At 36.6% G+C, this 20,483-nt stretch overlaps 1 protein-coding gene across 5 annotated transcripts in view; it reads right to left on the reverse strand.

Moving 5' to 3' along the window:
* Positions 1–4,759: 4,759 nt before the first annotated feature.
* Positions 4,760–20,483, reverse strand: part of LOC141559698 (uncharacterized) — a 69,206-nt gene continuing 53,482 nt past the window's right edge. For all 5 annotated transcript variants that reach the window (XR_012487528.1, XR_012487527.1, XM_074297436.1 and 2 more), the window contains 2 exons: positions 5,361–5,453; positions 4,760–4,937 (listed from right to left, as the gene is read on the reverse strand). Coding sequence is in view for 3 of the 5 variants with exons in the window: in XM_074297436.1 (XP_074153537.1) it covers positions 4,846–4,937; positions 5,361–5,453 (185 nt within the window). In the remaining 2 variants the exon portion in view is untranslated. The remainder of the gene's footprint in view (positions 4,938–5,360; positions 5,454–20,483) is intronic.

Consider the following 20,483-nt stretch of genomic DNA (forward strand, 5'->3'; position numbering starts at 1 on the left):
CAGGCATGGGTGGGTAGTGATAGACTGAGAAAGTCTTTATGAGATCACAATTTGAGGATTTAAGAGAAAAGCAAGTCTCCCTGTTAGCACAATTTTCTAGATGAGAAAATAATTTTAAACAATCAATTGCAGAAACTTGGAATGGAAAAAGATTTTAATGGCTATCTAGTTCAACTCATGCACAAAAGGAAACTCATGTATTACATATCCAATAACTAGAGCTCTGATCTCTTTTTTTTTATATAAAATTTTGGACAGTATATATGCATGAGTAATTATCCCTTGTATTCATTTTTCCAAATTTTCCCCTCCCTCCCCTAGATGACAGGCAATCCCATACATTTTACATGTGTTACAGCATAACCTAGATACAATATATGTGTGTAAATCCAATTTTCTTGTTGCACATTAAGTATTAGATTCCAAAGGTATAAGTAACCTGGGTAGATAGACAGTAGTGCTAACAATTTGCATTCACTTCCCAGTGTTCCTTCTCTGGGTGTAGTTGTTTCTGTCCATCATTGTCTGATCTCTTTTTGAAAACGCTCAAGTAGAGGAAAGCCACCAAGGTAGTCAAGTCAAATCCACTTCTGGACGTTCTAATTGTTAGGAAGTTTTTTCTGACAAGAAACTTCTATGTGCTTCTTTGGGACTTCTACCCATTTTTCCTAGTGGTTTTTAAAAAAATTATTTGTTTTATATTTAATTTATTTCCCTGCCTTTTCCATAAGAAAGAAGCATTTCCATAACATAGTAGAATTAAACTATAAAAATGTTTGCACATGAAATGCAAATCTATTATGTATAATTTGCTACTCCTTTTAAATATATAATAAAATTGTCATGTAACTTTTTCCTTTTTTTTCTTCCTTCTTCCCCTTTCTAAAGATGGCTACGATTAGGCAGAAATGTGTGTGTGTGTATGTTTGTATTATACATATATATATTATATACACACATATATACATATATATATATATATGTAAAATCATTCCATTCATACTTCTTTTTATCAATTCATTCTGTGTTTTTGTTTTTGTAAAACGTTTTATTTTTCCAATTACATGTGAAGTTTTCATCATTTTTATAAGATTTTGAATTACAATTTTTCCTTCCCTTCCTTTCCTCCCCCCTCTCCAAAATGGCAAACAATCTGATATAGGTTATATATTTGTAATCAAGGAATATATATTTCCACTTTAGTTATGTATGAAAGAAGAAACAGAACAAAAGGCAAAAGCCACAGGAAACAAAAAAGAAGAAAAGTGAAAATAATATGCTTCTCTTGTTGTAGTGGCAAGAAACTGGAAATTGAGTGAATGCCCATCAGTTGGGGAATGGCTGAAAAAATTATGGCATATGAAAGTAATAGAATATTCTTGACGAGCAGATTGATTTCAGAAAAGCCTGGGAAAATCTACTTGAACTGATGCTGAGTGAAGTGAGTAGAACCAGGAGAACATTGAACATAGTAACTGCAAGATTATGTGCTGTTCAACTGTGATGTTCTTGGCTCTTCTCAACAGGGTTAGGATGGAAAATGTCAATCACATCCAATGAGATAACAAATGTGGATTGTAACATAATATTTTCTACCATTTTTTTCCTTTCTCATGTTTTTTTTCCAAACCCTTTTAGTCTGATTTTTTTTTTTTGCACATATCAAAAACAGAAATATGTTTGAAAGGATTGCAAACACTTAACCTAGAGTAGATTCTTTGCTATCTTGGGGAGGGGAAAGGTAAGGGAAGAAGAGAAAAATTTTAGAACACAAAATCATTTTTAAAAATTTTTATTAAAGCTTTTTATTTTCAAAATATATGCATGGATAATTCTTTGACATTAACTCCCACAAAATGTTGCGTTCCAATTTTTTACTCTCTTTCCTCACCCTCTCCCCTAGATGGCAAGTAATCTATGTTAAACATGTTAAATATATATGTTAAATCCAATATATGTATACATCTTCATACAATTATTGTGCTAAACAATAAAAATCAAATGAAAAAGGAAAAAAATGTGAAAGCAAGCTAAATGCAAGCAAACAACAAAGAGTGAAAATACCCAGAGGTCAGAGTTGGTTGGATCAGTTCACAAATCCACCAAAAATGCATTATTATCCCAGTTTTCCCACATCCCCTCCAACATTCATTATTATCTATTCCTGTCATGTGACAATCACATTAGGACCCTGGGTACCTTAGAATCAGCCAGAGTCAGGATAAGCAAAAGTCTTTATTCTTGGGGAGAAGTGAAGAGAGTGGACAGTAGGATCTCTGTTGTCTCTCTTGCAGAAATGACCCTGGCTAGTCTCACTGCACCTCCTAGTCCCTCCCACAATTCTCTGTATACACCAAACAATTGGGCCAATACAGAATGGTGGGAAAGGCCATTTTCCAAGCATATTCCTATAGAGTATGGTCCAATCGGTAATTAGCCTCGAGTGCTCAATTGTCTTACCCCAGTGCATTGACTCAAGAGTTTCAGCCCTTTACACTATCATCTGGGCCAATTTGAGAAGTACCTCAGAGTTGTTTTAATTTGCATTTCTCTCATCAATAGTGATTTAGAACACTTTTTCATATGACTAGAAATGGTTTCAATTTCTTCATCTGAAAATTGTCTGTTCATATCCTTTGACCATTTATTAATTGGAGAATGGCTTGATTTCTTATAAATTAGAGTCAATCCTGTATATATTTTAGAAACGAAGCCTTTATCAGAATCTTTAAATGTAATTTTCCCCCCAGTTTATTGTTTACCTTCTAATCTTGGCGGCATTGGTTTTGTTTGTAAAAAACTTTTTAACTTGATAAAATCAAAATTATCTGTTTTGTGTTCAGTAATGTACTCCAGTTTTTCTTTGGCCACAAATTCCTTCCTTCTCCACAGATCTGAGCGGTAAACTATCATTTATTCTTCTAATTTGCTTATAATGCCACTTTTATGTCTAAATCATGAACCCATTTGTTTCCTTATCTTGGTATACAATGTTAGGTATGGGTCAATGCCTAGCTTCTGCCATACTAATTTCCAATTTTCCCAGAAGTTTTTGTCAAATAATGAGAACACAAAATCTTACAAAAATGAATGTTGAAAACTATCTTTACATGCATTTGGAAAAACAAAATATTACCAATAATAAAAGAAAAAAGAAAATAATATGCTTTGATAGGTATCTAGAATTCATAGTTCTTTCCCTAGATTAGATAGAATTTTCTATCATGAGACTTTTGAAATTGTCTTGGATCATTATATTATTCATTGCAGCATTATGTTATATTATATTAGGTTATTCATCACAGTATTACTGTTACAATGTACAATGTTCTTAGTTCTTCTTACTTCAGTCAGCATCAGTTCATATTATCTTTCTGAAATCTGTGCTCATTATTTCTTATACAACAGTAGTATTCCATTACATTCATATATCACAACTTATTCAACCATTCCCCAGCTGAAGGGTATTCCTTCAATTTCTAATTCTCACACACACACACACACACACACACACACACACACACGCATGCAGCCATAAATACTTTTGTGCATGTAGGTCCTTTCCCCTTTTTAATGATCTCTTTGGGGTGCAAACCTAGTAATGGTGTTGCTAGATCAAAGGTTTGTAGTTTTATAGCCCTTTGAGCATAGTTGCAAAATGCTCTACAGAATAGTTATAGTTTACAATTCTACCAACAATGCATTAGTGTCCCAATTTTCCCATATCTTCTGTCAATTCTTTCTCTAGGTGCAGATAGCACCTTCCTCCATAGGTCCTTTATAATTAATTTGGGTGTTTATATTAGTCAAAAAGATTTACCCTCTGTGACCAAACAGAACAAACAATGCCAGTTTTACACGATTATCTTTCAAATATTTAAAGGCAGCTATCATATTTTCTTTGAATTTCCTTTTTCCAGGCTAAATACACACACCTTCAATTTATATTTGTCATGTCCTCAAGTCTCTTCATTATTCTAGTTGCCCTCCATGTGATTTACTATCTTACCAATCCCTTCCCTCAAATGCAGTAGCCAGAACCAAGCACGATATTCCGGATGAAGTTGGATCAGAGCCTCTTGGTTAAGCCCAAGAGCACATTTACTTTTCAGTTGCTGCTTCACACTGCTGACTCAGTGAGCCTGAAGTTCACCCAGATGCCCCAGATCTTTTTCAGAGCAACTGCTGTTATCTATGCTTCCCCTATCTTATACTTAGGAAGTTGAACTTCTGTACCAAGTGTGTAACTTCACATTCATTTATTTCTATTAAATTCCATTTTAAAATGAGTCACCTCTTGCCTATCAACATAACATATTATATCCTATCATCCTGAGTATCAGCTATCCCTCTCAACTTTGTGTTATAGTCAAACTAGATGAACATACCATCTGTGCCTTTATCCAAGTCATTTGTAAAATTACTAAACAGCTCAGGGCCAGCACTGATCCCAAATGTACTTCATGGAATCAGTGACAACTTGGCATTTTGAGTCCAGCCCCCAGTCATATTTGAATTTACTCAATATCTCTTTGAGGGGAGGTTGGTGGTACAGTGAATAAAACTCTGCTTGAAACCAGGAAGACTAATTTTCTTAAATTCAAATATAACATCAAACACTAACTAGCTGTGTGACCCAGAGCAAGTCACTTAAGCCTATTTGCCATAGTTTCTTCATCTTAAAATGAGGTAGAGAAGAAAATAGCAAATCACTCCTCAATCGTTTTTTTTTTTCATAAATCAACATTTATTATTTAAATTCAAGAACAGGTTAGAAGCTGGGCACATTCAGAACAGAATCAAAGAGGGAGGGGAGAAGTAAGGAGTCAAGGAGACTAGAGCTTCTCATCTGGGTCTGCTCTGGTGGGGATTGATCCTGATTTCTGAGCCTTGGTCCAAGGCACCCAAGGAAGCACACAATAAAGGAGTTCCAGGGCCTACAGTTTTAAGAAGACATCAAGAAGTGGCCAAAGTTGTATATCTAGCCAAAAGTGGGGCTATGACCCTGTTTGGACCAACAGCACCACTGCTTCTTATGGAACTGAAACATAAAAGTTTGATAGATCCATCTAATACATTTCATCTCTTATAAAACATTCTCACTTGGTATTTGTGTTAAAGAAGTCTTTTATTGCCTCTCTAACTTCTTGCACTTTGCTTCTAGTTTCTTTGAATATACAGCCAACTAGTAGAATGCCTGCTCAAGAACTGCTACTTGCTCCTCAATTAAAGTGATCTGATCCAGATATGTGCTATATGTTGTTTACTGCAATATCTTTCACTTCTAAATACTTCAAGCTGGTCAATTTGTTCATATTGTACCAGAAATCTATTGTCTTCATTGAGGGCTGTCAACTTACCTATCATATACATGGCCATCTTGGAGAACGTCCCCATGATGTCCTCTTCAGCAGGCTCCCTGGCCTCCTGGTCCATCTCCACCACTGCATCATCTAGAGCAGGGAAGGGAGGAAGGGAAGAAGATAGAGAGAAAGATAAGGATGGGAGAGAGGAGGAGCAGAAGTAGGAGGGGAAAAGGAATGGGAGAGGAGGAAGGAGGGGAAAGACAGGGGAGAAGAAGCAAAGTGAGAAGACTGAGAGGCAGGAGGGAAACCTACTCCAGAATCTTTGCCAAGAAAACTCCAAACAGGGACTGGACACTACTAAAAAACAACTTGATAACAAGAATGTCTCTCTTCTCCATAAGAACAAGATGAGATTTTTTTTTATCAAAAGCTTTATTAAAATCTAGGTAAATTGTATCTACTCTATTTCCTCTCATCTAATACTTTAGAAATTCTGTCAAATAAGGAAATGAAATTAGTTTATCATAACCTGTCCTGATGAAGCCACTCTGACTGATTCAACTAACTCTTTAATGAACCATTTTTGAATTTCCCAAGAATTAAAAGTCAAGGCCACTGGCTTATAATTTGCAGACTCTGTTCTCTTCTCTCTCTTTTTTTTTTTAAATGGGAACATTCAGCTCTCCTCCAATCTTGGATAGCTTCCCATTTCTCGTAACTTTTCAAATATCACTGACAATGTCTGCGTCATCACATTTCCTAAGTTTTTTTAGGACCTACAGATGTAGTAGTTCCTTTAGGCTGAGAGACTTTAATTTATCAAGGTTCTTAGGATCTTCTTACTTGGGGATAACATTAGTCATTTTTCTTTTTTTGTACAAAGAATTTCTTATACTTTTTAGTGTAATGGTCATCTTTTTTGACTGAGGAAACAGAAACAAAATACAAATTGAACAGGTCTGTCTCTTATTAGAGAACCGCTAAGTGACAAAGTAGATGGAATGACAGACACAGAATCAGAAATACCCGAGTTCAAATCCAGCCTAGCTGTTTGATCTTAGGCAAGTCACTTAACCTATTTGCCTCAGTTTCCTCATCTGCTAAATAGGCATAATAATAGTACTTGTTGCCATGATCAAATGAGATAAAAATGCAAAGCACTTTATAAATGTTAAGTAAGCACTATGTGTTAGCAATTAATCCTTTATTATTATCCTTTCTAACCAAGGAAGCCTCCCATCTCTCCTCTGATCCCGTTTTTTCTCCCAATGTAGTTCTTAGCTTTCTTCATCAGACTCAACTTGAGCATTCCTGATTCAATGTTTTCTATGGCCATGTGACACTTTTATATTTATCATTGGTTATCTGGCTTTGCTTCTGTAGCTTTCTTTTTTTTTTATTATCCAAGTTGTTTGAGTTTCCCCAAAGTCATATCAGACAAATCCCATTTTTCTCCTTCAATAAAATTGTTTCCTTTTGTGTTTTCAAAGTTTCATTCAATAGGAGCGTCTCCCATTTCTCTAGGGCTTATATACCCTTCTGCATTTGAATCCATGGAATCCTAACTATCTTTCCTCTGAACCCTTTAAAACCTGTTGTCCCCAAAATCTTGTGTTCCTGTGAGACTATATACAGATTTCCTCTGTTTATCTATTACAGATGATGGGATGGAATGGAATTATGGGATGTTGCCAGCGTTTACAACCCAGTAATCAGGTCTTAATTAAAATCAGATACAGAATAGATTTCTCCTTATTGGTTCCTCCACCTTTGAAGGATGGAATATTCACTAAAGTAAGTCAAAAAGTGGTTAGTTGTCATGTTTTTGTCATAAAGAAAGAGTTCTAGTAGATAGCTGGATAATTAAAGTCTCTTATCTCTGTATCGTTCCTCTGTGACTTCTCAAATTCCTCATCTACTTCCTTTTTCTCTTGAAACCATTTGTAATATACTCCAATGACAAAATGACTTCTATTTATCCCTCCTTTGACCTACCCAAATACTTCCTACCATGTTACTTCCCACTTATCCTTACCCTGAATTTAATCACAAGAGCATGCCTCCTTAATAAACAAAGCTACACCACCCTTTTTTTTTTTTTTTTTAATCTATCCTTTTTCTTTTGAAAAAAGGTATACATAGGGGACAACTAAATGATATAGTGGATAGAGCACTAACCCTGAAGTCAGGAAGATCCGAGTTCAAATCTGGTCTCAGACACTTAACACTTCCTAGCTCTTCACCCTGGGCAAGTCACTTAACACCAATTGCCTCAGGGGAAAAAAAGGCATATACATATATTCCTAAGCAGAAAAATAGTCAAGTAATGGGTTTCAACCCATAGAGACTCAGTAGTATCTATAAGATCAAATTTTCCTCCTTGTATAAGTCAATTCTGTGAACTAAACTTTGCGTATTTATATATAGATACATAAGGCCATGGGTTTTGCTACTTGCTCCTTTCTTGGATTTTATATTCTATGAATTTCTGAATGTCTCAGATGCTACTCTTCCTTTATGATAGCCGTGCTCTATTGCATCTAACTTTGGAAGTTTGATAAACAGTCTTTTTCTTTCCCTATTACTTTTTTTTTTTTTTTCCCTGAGACTGGGGTTAAGTGACTTGCCCAGGGTCACACAGCTAGGAAGTGTTAAGTGTCTGAGACCAGATTTGAACTCGGGTCCTCCTGAATTCAGGGCCAGTGCTCTATCCACTGCGCCACCTAGCTGCCCCCTCCCTATTACTTTTCAATTAAAGTTTTCTGAGGTAGGATTTGAATGACTCCTGATCCTATGTTCTATGTGCTATCCCACTAAAAAAATCAAGGGCAAAGTGGGGCAATCAATGCAAGGGGCTCGACCATTCACATGATTAGAAATGAGCCCATAATCCAGGCAACTAATTTCCTGATTGGATTTTTATAAAGGTTCTATTTAACAGATATAGTTCTGTTTAATAAGATCTAGTTCCCTTTCTGGTGAGTTTTCCAGAAATGCCATAGCAATCATCTCTGTTTGGCAGCTTTGGCATTTTGTAAAGGTGTGCTGCTCCCCAAATGAGGTAAGAGTAAGAATCTCTAAGTTTCCTTGTCCATTTATTCTGAATATCCTAACAGGAAATCAAGGGGAAGGGAAGAAGGTAAGTAAAATTTACAGTTGAAATAAAAATAGATTGAAAGGTGGGCTTTAGCCAAGAGAGCATTGAACAATACTAACCTAAAACAGGAAACAGACAGAGAATTCTGACAAGATATAATGTGGGGGAGAAAGTTGTATTACTAGAAATAGGTGACAGCTTCAGGAGAGGTAAATGATCTGGTGCTGGGAGGAAGTGAGCTATCTTGGGAAGAATGTCTACAATCACTAGGATAGTGTCATGCCCCTAGGATGATAACAAATCTGTGATAAAATTTAAAGGGTGGTTGTCAGGGTTTAAAAAAAAAAAAGTCTTGCAAGTTTTTCAATCAGTACTTTGCTCTTGTATAGTACTAGGTAGAGCAACAAACATCATAACCTGAGTAACCAAAAGTTCTGGGTAAATGAGGGCAGTGGAGTTGTTTTGGATAGTTTGAGGGTGCAGAGGTAGTTTTTGGTTTGGTTTTTTAAATTGGGTCCTATCCAGACTGAAAATGCAATGGTCACTCATGGGCCCAATCTTAATACCAATAACTTTGGGAGCTTTTGCCACTTTTTTTTTCTAACCTGGACTACTTCCACTCTCCTTAGCCAGCTTATTGGCCTTCTATTACCATGACTCAACATAATATTGCCAAACAACACAGTCGCCTGACAAGCTTTAGCCACACTTAGCCAAGAACCCCCCAAATCTAGCATCCACTAGCCTCATCTCTAGCATGAGAGATTGTAGTCATGTGCTATTAGCTTACCAGTAGTGTTTAATGAGACCTCTGTGAGTAGTCATGGGACAAGCAGGACAGATACCTATGAAAGCTCCCTGGAAAAAGTATATAAATGTGTGTGTAGGTGGAAGACTCTTAAGTACTAATTCCTCCTTCAGCTACCTCTCCTATGTGGAAGGATGTCACATAAACCTTGGTAGATAGGGAATCTGTTGCAGAGTAGAGAGAGTACTGGGCCTGGAGTCCGGAGTTTCTGAATTCAAATCTGATCTCAGAAACTTACTAGTTGTATGACTGACACTGGGCAAGTCATTCCATCCTGTTTGCCTCATCTATAAAATGAGTTGGAAAAGAAAATGGCAAAGCACTCCATTATCTTTGCCAAGAAAACCTTGTAGAGGACATTTCTCCAGAGTTCTGGCCCATTACAAAACCCCAAATGGGTTCATGAAGAGTTGGACACAACTGAAAAACAACAAAATAGGGAGTTTGAGCCTATTGCTGGATAATCGACTCTTGTATTTGGATTGGAGCTGCATAACTTGTCTTGGGACTTGTCTTAATAAGTGTGCCGTGTTATATCCATGCTCCAGATGGTATACTATCTTCCTCATTATAGAGCTCGGGATATAAACTAAAGAAAGCAGTCTGGTGGAAGAACTCTCCCCGGATCATCAGATCTTTCACTGCTTTAATTTCAAGACAATCTGGAAAGGTTCCCAGTTGTGTGTGTTGCAGGACTGGGGCAGGCCTGTTTGCACTACTATAGAATTTCAGGCCTTTTTCAGGTAGTGCCTCTAAGCTTTGAATGAGGTCTTTGTAGCTGAAAGCTCCCTCTCTCAGATCATGTAGTTCCTTTAAGCTGAGGAGAATTTGCACTTTAGAAAATGTAGAAGTTTTTGAAAGGCTAATTTAGTTCTCAGTTAAAGTAGGCAGGATACCTTACAAGCATTCTGAATGGCAAGTATCAATAATGTTCAAGATTCCAATGTATTACAATGCATTCAAAATGCCAAATCTCTTCTCTTTCATCCCATTTTTATGAAAAAAATTTTACTTAAGCATTATAACTAACCACATACAGGATGGAATCATTTTCAGCTCTTAACAGAGTTTGACCATTTTATTCAATGACTGATTTATAAGGTGCTTCATACAATGTGGCCTGCAGTAGGAATTATGTAAATCCTAGCTATTATTATTATTAACACAATGAAAACTTACAAGGACTCTTTTTTTCCTTGTCCACAGGAGAAAAAAAATGGACTTGCCTACTTTTATCTCAAACTTTCTTCAGGAAGAACACCAGAAAGAGGAATATTTGAGGAAACTTCTTCATAAAAATGAACTCCAGATTTATTAAACTCCCTACTAGATACTGCTAACTCATTTTGTATCTAAGGTAGACTGGATTTACCTTTTCTTTCTCTGCTCTGAGGAAGCTATAAAAATATAAATCAGAAATTCTCTTTTGTCAGCTCAAGAACTGTAACTGTATCTGGAAAGGTCCCAATGTTCAAAAAAGAGTTTTCCTGTTCATTGGCCTCTCCTTGTCTGTATTTCTCTGCCTTTCTATCTGTCTATATCTGTGTATCTGTGTGTGTATGTGTGTGTGTGTGTGTGTGTGTGTGTGTGTGTGTGTGTGTGTGGTCTTTCACCATCTCTCTTTCTCTTTGAAAATATACAAATATAGATATTGTGGTTTGAAATCATCATTTTGCTCTTCCATGGATTTTAATATCTACATATTCACATTACATTTGAGTAATGAATGATAAATCAGCAATCGTTACTCATTAACTTAGCAAAACAAAACAGAAACCAAAACATCTTAACAAGGAAGTATTGGGGAAAGCTCATTTCTCTCTAGAGGAAGGGATCTTAACCAATTCAGGTGTCATGGATCCTTTTGGCAATCTAGTGAAGGCTATGGACCTCTTCTCAGACTAATGTGTTTAAGTAGATAAAATGCCTCGTATTGCAAATGAAACCAATTATCCAATTATCATAATATTTTGAAAAGCCAAGTTCACAGACCACAGGTTACAAGAATTCTCTGCTCTTCTAGAGAAATTCCATTCAAAATAACTCAGAAGCTATAAAATATTTGGGAGTGTGTTGCCAACATCTATATGAATAGAACTATAAAACAATCTTTTGCAGAAATAGAGACAGACCTAAATAAAGTAGAGAAGTGTATACTTACGGGTAGGTCGAACCAATAATAAAAATGACAATGTTACCTAAATCAGGTTATTTATTCTGTGCTAAACTAGTCAAACTACCAAAAGAATATTATATGGTGCTACAAAAGTAATAACATTTATATAAAGGAATAGAAGATCAAGCAATCACAAGGGTAATATTTTTTATAACAATAGCTTTTTTCCCCAAAATATATTCAAAGATAGCCTTCAACATTCAAGGGATAATATTTTTTAAGCTGAGAAGAAAAGAGATGCATCAGTACAAGAATTCAAACTGTATTACAAAGTAATAAACATTGCAATGATTTGTTAATAGTGAAAAACCAGAGAATTTGATCAGTGATTAGATTTGATATCTAATTTGATCAAATACAATATATATAGAGTAGCATCATATATAGAGTTTTATCAACACTAAGAGTTATTTACTGGGAGAAATCAAGAAATTCCAAGAAAACTGGACATCAATATGACAAAAGTTAGTTTAGATTGATAGTTCACAACATAAACCAAGATAAGCTCCAAAAAGATACATAACCTAGGTAGGTATAAAAGATTACATTAATACATAAACAAATTATAAGAACAAAGAAGAAATCATTTTTTAGATTTGTGAACAGGGAAAGAGTTTGTAATTAAACAAACAATAGAAAGAATTACACAAGATAAAATGGGATGTTTTGATTATAAAAAATTAGAAAGATTACAGACAAGTAAATCTAATATTTAGAAGAAAAAACAAGCCATTGGGGAGAAGGGAACTTTTATGGCAAGTTGCTCTAACAAAGGTCTCATATGTAAGATATATAAGAAACAAATAACAATTTTATACAATGTTTAGTCATTCCTCAATAGCTAAATGGCCAATGAATATCAATAGGCTTTCTTCAAAGGAAGAAATACAAATTGTCAACACATATGAAAAAAATGCTCTAAATCACTTATAATTGGAAAAATGCAAATGAAATTAACTCTAAGATTTCACTTCACATCCATCAATCAGACTGGCAAAAAATAACAAAAAGGGAAAATGATAAATGTTGAAAGGTCATTGGAAAAACAGACCCACTAATGCTCAATTAGGAAGCAGCTGGATGGCTCAGTGGGTAAAGCACTGGGCCTAGATCTGAGTCCGAATATGGCCTTAGAAACTCACTATTTGGGTGATGCACAGAAAGTCACTTAACTTCTATTTGCTTAATCTTCTGAAAGAAATTACAAATCACTTCAATAACTTTGGATTGTGTGGTCCACAGGATCATGGAGAGTTGGAAATGACTGAACAGCAACAAGACTCTGTTGGTACAATATACATTGGTTTATCCATTCTGAAAATCTGTCTAAGACTAATGCTGTAGAGGTTATTAAATATGCATTTCCTTTGAGGGAATGGGACAGAAGTGGAACAGAGCAATACCAGCAATACCATCACTTGGCCAATACAGGAAAAATATTAAGAAAAAGAAGAAAAAGAAAAGAACATGTATGCACAAAAACATTTATTCTAGCTTTTTTTGAAGTCAAAAATTGAAAACCAAAGTGCTCATTCATTAGGGAATGGCTAAACAAATTCTATTATATGAATATAATGGAATATTATTGTGCCATCAAGAAATGACAAAATGAATAGTTTCACAAGAGACTGGGAAGACCTCTATGAACTGATGCGGAGCAAAGTGAGCAGAACAAAGAGAACAATTTACCCAATGAAACAAAATTGTTAAGAAAAAAATCTTTGAAAGATATTAGGATTCTAGTCAATGCAACCTGAGTCCAAAATACTAAAATTGAAATGCTTCCTGACAAAGAGGTGATAAATATATAACACAGTTAGAGAAACACATCTCTTAGGGAGAATGGGGAAAATTTGTTTTGCTGGATTATGCATTGTTAAGGTGAGGGTTTTCTTTTTTTCCTTTCTTTTTGTCCAGGAGGAAATGGGCAATAATGGGAGGAAGAGATTATAAATACATGTAAAAATAAATAAATATATATATATATATATATATATATACACACACACACACAATAAATAAATACACTTGTTTAAAAAGAACCCTGCTCTAGTGGAAGAGAATGGAAGTAGGGAAGAAACAAAGGCCAGAAAAATGCAGGTTCATCAGTTCTGTCCTCAGCAGCATGAATAGCGACAGCTCCTCTGTGTAGTGTCTGTTCGGTGTGACTTCAGCAGAGCTTGACTGCAATCCTGGTCTTACCATATCAGCATTTGCTCTCCAGCAAGTTTGTTGTGATGGCAGACTCAGCTTGCCTCTTATCTGAACCATTCCCCTTTCACATTCAAGTTCCTTGTATGGATAAGGTAGCCTCTGCATCAGCTGCCTGAGCGTTTCTGCTTTTACTTGAGCTGGAAAATAATGGTCCTGGGTCTTTGAATGCTCAAGCCCATCTCCATGGCTCTTATTCCTCCCTTTCCCTTAGGATTAGGAAAGGCTGTGTATTCCAAGGGAAAGAACTCTACTGATAAATGTAGATTTTCCACCAGCATCCAGTTAGATCCGAGTTGCATTGCTTGATGTTGCAGGGGATAAGCGTGCTATAAGGCTACTTAAACTCGAATCTGGCTTTTGACACTTAGGAAAGTCACTTAACCTCTGCCTGCCTCAGTTTCCTCATCTATAAAATGGGGGAAATAACAGTGTCTACCCCACAAGGGTTGTTGAAAATATAAGATGATATTTCTAAGTCATTTTGCAAACCTTAAGGTGCTAAATAAGTGTTTGCTACAATTATTTCATGTACACATTATCTCCTTGATAGAATATAAGTTCTTAAGAATAGGGATTTTCTCCTTTGTCATCATAGGCCCAGATTATTATTATTATAGTGACTAGCACAGAGTAAGTTTTTAATAAATGCCTGTTGATAAGCTGATTGAATCCTTTAAAATGCAAATTCTTTTTTAGTGTGCAAAGCAGCTGTTCCTAATGCATGACAAAACATAACATACTAACATACTCATAGGAGGATACCACTATAGTACCAAATGAAATTCTGCTTTCCCAAATATATTCCCAAATAATATCAATAATTTTATGCTGAAAAATATCAGAAAAAATGTTAGCCACCATAATTCTATAAATTTAGCTCCAGGATGAAATTTAAACTTTAAAATATCCAAAAAGTTTAAGTGCACTTCCACAGACTTTACATTAACTAGTAAATGAATTTCTATGGAGTAAAGTCCCTACTGAGTAGAAAACAAACCAAATAGGTAGAAGAAAGTATCAAAGAAAAATCTTAAAGGATTCAGTTAACTTCATAAATAGTATTTTGAGAGATAATCTCAGTTTGATTAGCTTTATGTGTCAAGATTATTCCTTTAAAATTATGAAGCAAACAATGTTTTCAGAGTCTCTCAAGTCCTTTTCTGAACCTTTTCCTCCTTTTAATTAGCTCTTCTCCCTGAATTATTACTCTTTCCTTCTGTCAAAATAAAAAAAAAATGACTATCATCAGTGCCTTATTCTGAATTAATTTAATATATGCCCTCTCCCAGGAATATTTGCATTTCTTTCCCTTGGCTGAGGTGATTGGAGTTAAGTGACTTGCCCAGGGTCACTCAGCTAGGAAGTGTTAAGGATCTGAGATCACATTTGAACTCAGGTCCTCCTGACTTCAGGGCTGGTGCTTTATCCACCGCACCTCCTAGCTGCCCCAGGTATTTGCATTTTAAAGTAGAATCTTTCCTTGGAGTCAGGAGAACCTGAGTTCAAATCCAGCTTCAGATGCTTATTAGGTATATGACTCTGGTCAACTCATTTAACCAGATTGTGCCTCCAAAAATTAAAAATAAAATAAAAATAGGATCTCATGAAGAGCAATAAAAGAAACAACCTCTACAATGATCCAATTTTTTAGATTCTTTGGCAACTAACTAGATGAGGCAAGATATTTCTAGGTAATAAAGCCATCCCAGCATCTAAAATTAGAAGGGACCTTCTTCTAATTCAGTCTCCCACTCAGTGAAGAAATACCTTTTACACCAACCCTAACAGGTGGTTGTCTGAGTTCTGTTCAAACATTTCTAAAGAGGAATTTACTGCCTTGCAAGATAGTTCATTTAATATTCAAATAGCTATAAGGATTAGGAAGTTTTTTCTTTTTTGAGATGTGAATCCTACTAATTAGCTCTAGTTCTTCCTATAGAACTACAAACAATAAATCTCCTCTCTTAAAGATGACCCACATATCCCCTAAGGATTTCTTCTCTAGGCTAAACAAACGAAGTTTCTCCAGATGTTTTCCTCTCTTCCTGTGCTTCAGTCCCACATCACCAGTATCCTTTTGGACATTACAAACTGGGTGTCCCAAAGACATCTCAAACTCAACATGTGCAAAACTGAATTCATTTTCTTTCTTTCTAACTACTCTCCTATTCCAAACATCCCCATTTCTGTAGAAGACACCTCCATACTTCTAGTCACTCAGTTTTTCAACTTAAGTGTTATGCTGTTCCTCACTCTCTATACCTTATTTCCAATCAGATGCCACATTGTGTCATTTCTACCTTTGTGGCATTTTTTTCCATCTGACTCTTTTCCAATCATACAGCTACTGAAGTGGTTAACAAAAAGACAGGTACTAGAAGGATAATAAGAAATATATTTGGGAGAACACAATTGTAAAGCAATATTATAAAAACAGCATAATAGAGATTTGGTTTGTGACACGGAGCAACCATAACCAGACACCCATCACAAATGACAAATGTTTATTTTATTTTAAGTGTATAGCATACAGGCTCAAACAGAGATCATAAATGAATGAGCAATTAACAAAGGGAAAGGCAAGTTCTCTAGTGGAACTGAAGAGGGGAAACCATTAAAGGGAAAACCATGAGGTGAAGGAACTAGCAAACATCTACAGTATGAGTGATATTTTATAGGAGAAATATAACTTCAGGAGTTTGACATCATAACTTGGTTTTTTGATTGGATACAGTTAGGTGGGATTGCTAACAAGGAACAAGGGAGAAATTTGGGAGATAAAGGCTGGATCAAGGAGGAGACTGGTGGAATCCACATCGTTGAGGGGGGGGGGGCCCAGATTGTATAAAGATATACTAATCCAGACAGCCTCAGATGATCTGATTAAAGAATTTCCACCTCACATCTCTGAGTCAGTGAAGGTTATTCTATGCAAGCCAGACAGTCTGAGAGAATTGACCTGATTTTGATTCTCGTTTTAACAATTCTTGAGAAAATGTGAGTTGAAGGTTCCCATCAGCTACCACCGTAATCCAGGCCCTCATCACTTCTTGCCTACATTACTACAAGGGTAACTTCATTTATAGAGCCAGAACTCTGGAGAAGCATACTTGAAACAAGGTGCTAACTCAGTGGAATTGATAAAACAATGATTATCTAGTTTAGCATGGTGATTAATAGTTCTCTAGTTCCTACATATACTTAGTACTTAATATAGTTCTATAAGATTCACACCTATCCTACAAGATTCACACCTACAATGATGTAATTGTAATAGAGCATTTAAGAGGTCAGAGTAAGACTGGAACAGACTCAGGGAAGACAGAGGACTGGAGGCTGCAGACTTCATGACAGAGACCATGGTGGTGCTCCTCCTGCCACCCCCCAGAAACCAAGACACATTCTGAAGCATCTCCACAAAGCTGGCCCAGGCCCCAGGCAAGGAGACAGACTGAGGAGATAATAAAGAATTTGGACTTTATCTCTGACTATTCTCCTGGTGATTACTCTGCTAACAGGAAGGCTGGTCCAAAGACCTCCAGAAACCAACCAGAACATCACATTCATTGGCTTCCCAGCCGTAGATCTTTTACCACTTCAGTGCATCTTACACACAATGTTGCTTAAGTCATTTTCCTTAAGTACATCCCATATGACCCCTCTATTCAACCAATTTCAGTGGCTCCCAGTGCCCTCTCAGATGAAATATGAACCTCTTTAGCTTTTAAAAATCTACACATCCTAAGTCCCAACCTATCTTTCCAGCCTCCTTGCACTGCACAATCTAGCAAAGTTTTCTGTTTATCACACATCACACTTGGTTTTCATTCTCTATGCCTTTGCATTCCCCATTCCCCATCTGCAGAACACATTTCCCCTTACCTATGCCTCACTGATTGGCTAATATGTCCCAGGCCACGCCCCAGTTGGTCATTGTTTAGGTCCCGATTGACTTGGACTGAATGTAAATAGCAGCCAGAAACTTAGAGGGTCTTCCCCTCTCCATCTATTTTTTAAAATTTATTTAGATTTTTTTTTTTCCAGACTAGGTGAAAGAGGTAACTCTTTGTCTCAATTGCAATCTAGCCTCAATCACTGAATGGGTGTGGCCTCAGTTAATCTGAGACCTGTTAGACTTTAGCTTAAAAAGGTTAAGATTTCCCTCTGCATCCAGGGACCTCTCTAGTCATCCTGATCTATATCTTGGCACTGAAACCACTCTGGTGACCTTGCACAGCCCTCCCTCACTTAAATTCAAGTCACATGCCATGACATTGCCTCTGATGTAATGGTCATCTTTGAGAATAAAAGTACAGAGTTCTGGGGGTAGAGCCAAGATGAGAGAGCAAAGTCTGGAAGCTGCTCGAGCTCTTCTAGGTTCTCTCGAAAACCACATGCAATCAAGTCTCACAGATTGAAAGTGCTCGCCAGCTCAAGACAGACTGAAAAAACTCCAAGAAAGGGCAGGCTCACTGAGGTGAAAGGGGTGCTCAGCCCAGCTCAGAGAGACTTTGGGAAAGCCAGTGAGAAGGTCTTAAATATTGCAGAACAGCAACTCAAGACCCTCAGTCCTGGCTGAGGAGAGGAGCAGATTGGTGGGGCAGGTTCCAGTCCAGCTCAGAAGGCAACTTTGGGAAACCAGGCTATTTGCTGAGCACAAAAAACAAAACTACCCCTTGCAAACACAAGGGGCCCTGTGCTCAAAGCCAAGGCTCAGAGCTGCACAGGAAACTTGGAACAATACTCCCTTTACCCCAGGAGCAGAGCTAAACCATAAAAGTAAAAATAGAGGAAACACCAAAAGAAAAGGAAAAAAATAAGCAAGAAACAGAAAAGAATCTTGACCATAAGAAACTACTATGATGACAGGGCAGACCAAAACACAAACTCAGACAAGGACAGAATATGTTGGAAATGCCAGGAGCTGTTGGAATACATGGGAGCCACCTGACAGTGGCTGCTGGAGATCCAACCCAAACCTGCTGAATGGATCTCTTCTTGTGAGAGGATGCTACAAGGAGACTGAGAGGCAGTTGTGTCCTCTTCCCTCTGCCTCCAATTTATCTCATTCCCAGTCCACAACACCTGTGTCAGCAAAGGCTGCCTCCTTCAGATGCTATGATCCACAGCTGGGGAGGCTCTCGGTTCTCTGAGACCTATCCCATAACAAGAATGTCCACAGAAGAAATCTCTTAGAAATGCTCATAAAAACTTCAAAAAGCAAATAAAAATAGAAGAAAAATGAGAAAAGAAATGAAAGGCATGCATGAGAATCAACAGTTTGGAAAAAGAAGGGGGGAAATTGTCTGAAGAAAACACAAAGTAGAACAAACCAAATGGAAAAAGAGATACAAAAGAAAACTGAAGAAAATCACACATTAAAAGCTCAACAGGACAAATGGAAGTTAATGACTTTGTGAGACAGCAAGAATCAAACAAACTAAAAAGAATGAAAAAATGGAAGAAAATGTGAAATACCTCATTGCAAAACAGCCAACCTGGAAAACAGATCCAGAAGAGACAATTTAAAAATTATTGGCCTACCTAAAAGCCATGATCAAAAAAAAAAAAAAGAGAGATCATTAAGTAAAAGTGCCCTGATATTCTAGAAACATAAGAGGAAAATACTCATTGAAAGAATCCATCGATAACCTCTCTAAAGAGATCCCACTAGGAAAACCCCAAGGAACGTTGTTTCAAAACTCCAAAACTATAATCTTAAAAAGAGCAAAGGACAAACAATGGCCATAATGCCTCATAGAATCCTTTTATTGCTTTAAGTAGCACCATTTTCTATAAGAAGGCTTTGTGGATACTCCCTGCCCAATGCAAGTGTCATTTGTCCCTAACTAACTTGCATTTACTTTATATATCTATTTATTAACTTCATATCTATATGTTTGTAGATGTGCTTATTATTTTCCCATTACTCCTCAAGAGTAGGAATTGCTTCATTTTTTGTGCTTGTATCCCCCAAATTTAATATGGTGCTTGACACAGAGTAGGCATTTAATTAATTCTTGTTGATAATATAAAAAAAGATTCAAAATCCCTTAGGCATTTGGATCACCTTCTATTGTCTGAGCTCCAATTTGATTGTTTCTTTTAAAATATGAATTCCAAATTAAACATAATAGTTCAAATGTGGTCTAATCACTAAAGTGGGAATTTTACCTATCTTATTTTAAACATAAAGGGAATGTCCCCATTTCCCCATTTGAGGGAGCCTTATACCTCCCTGCCAGAGTGCTTATGAATTCCTGCATGGGATAGGCACTCCACAGAAATATAAATAGCTTCATCACGGATACACTCAGAATATTTGAAGAGCAATTCCCATTTGCGAATAGGAGAAAATGGACCATGTTGTTGCCCCTTAAACAAGGAATTTACAGGACCCCAGAAAAACAATCTGGTCTTGAGCTTCTCCCTCTTTGAAAATCATAATCTTTGGGTTAGAATCTTTGTTCCAAACCTGGCAAGGTCCCCAATTCATTTTGGTTGTCTGCATTCTAAACAGTAGGGCTTCTTAAACTTTTCCCATTCATGATCTCTTTTCACCCAAGAAATTTTTACACGATCACAGGCACAAAGGCATGTGAAATAGGTCTACAAATCAAATATTTACTGATAATAGATCATTTTGCAAGATTCAGTTGGGCCCATAAACCCCAGTTTAAGTAGTTTTGCTCTCTATAGGATGAGCCAGCTACTGTCATGACAGCCAAATGACACTTCAGTTTTCTGTTACCAATAGGACAAAGAGAAACTTGGTAGAGAAGTAGACCAAGATTCCCTAAAGAGGGCAAAAGAAATTTCATAAAAAAACAAACTCTCCTGGCTGTTGGTAGGTGCCTAGAAATTAGTGCCAGAGGGAGCCTG

The sequence above is a fragment of the Sminthopsis crassicaudata genome, chromosome 3, assembly GCF_048593235.1.
Source record: "Sminthopsis crassicaudata isolate SCR6 chromosome 3, ASM4859323v1, whole genome shotgun sequence".
Taxonomy (NCBI): domain Eukaryota; kingdom Metazoa; phylum Chordata; class Mammalia; order Dasyuromorphia; family Dasyuridae; genus Sminthopsis; species Sminthopsis crassicaudata.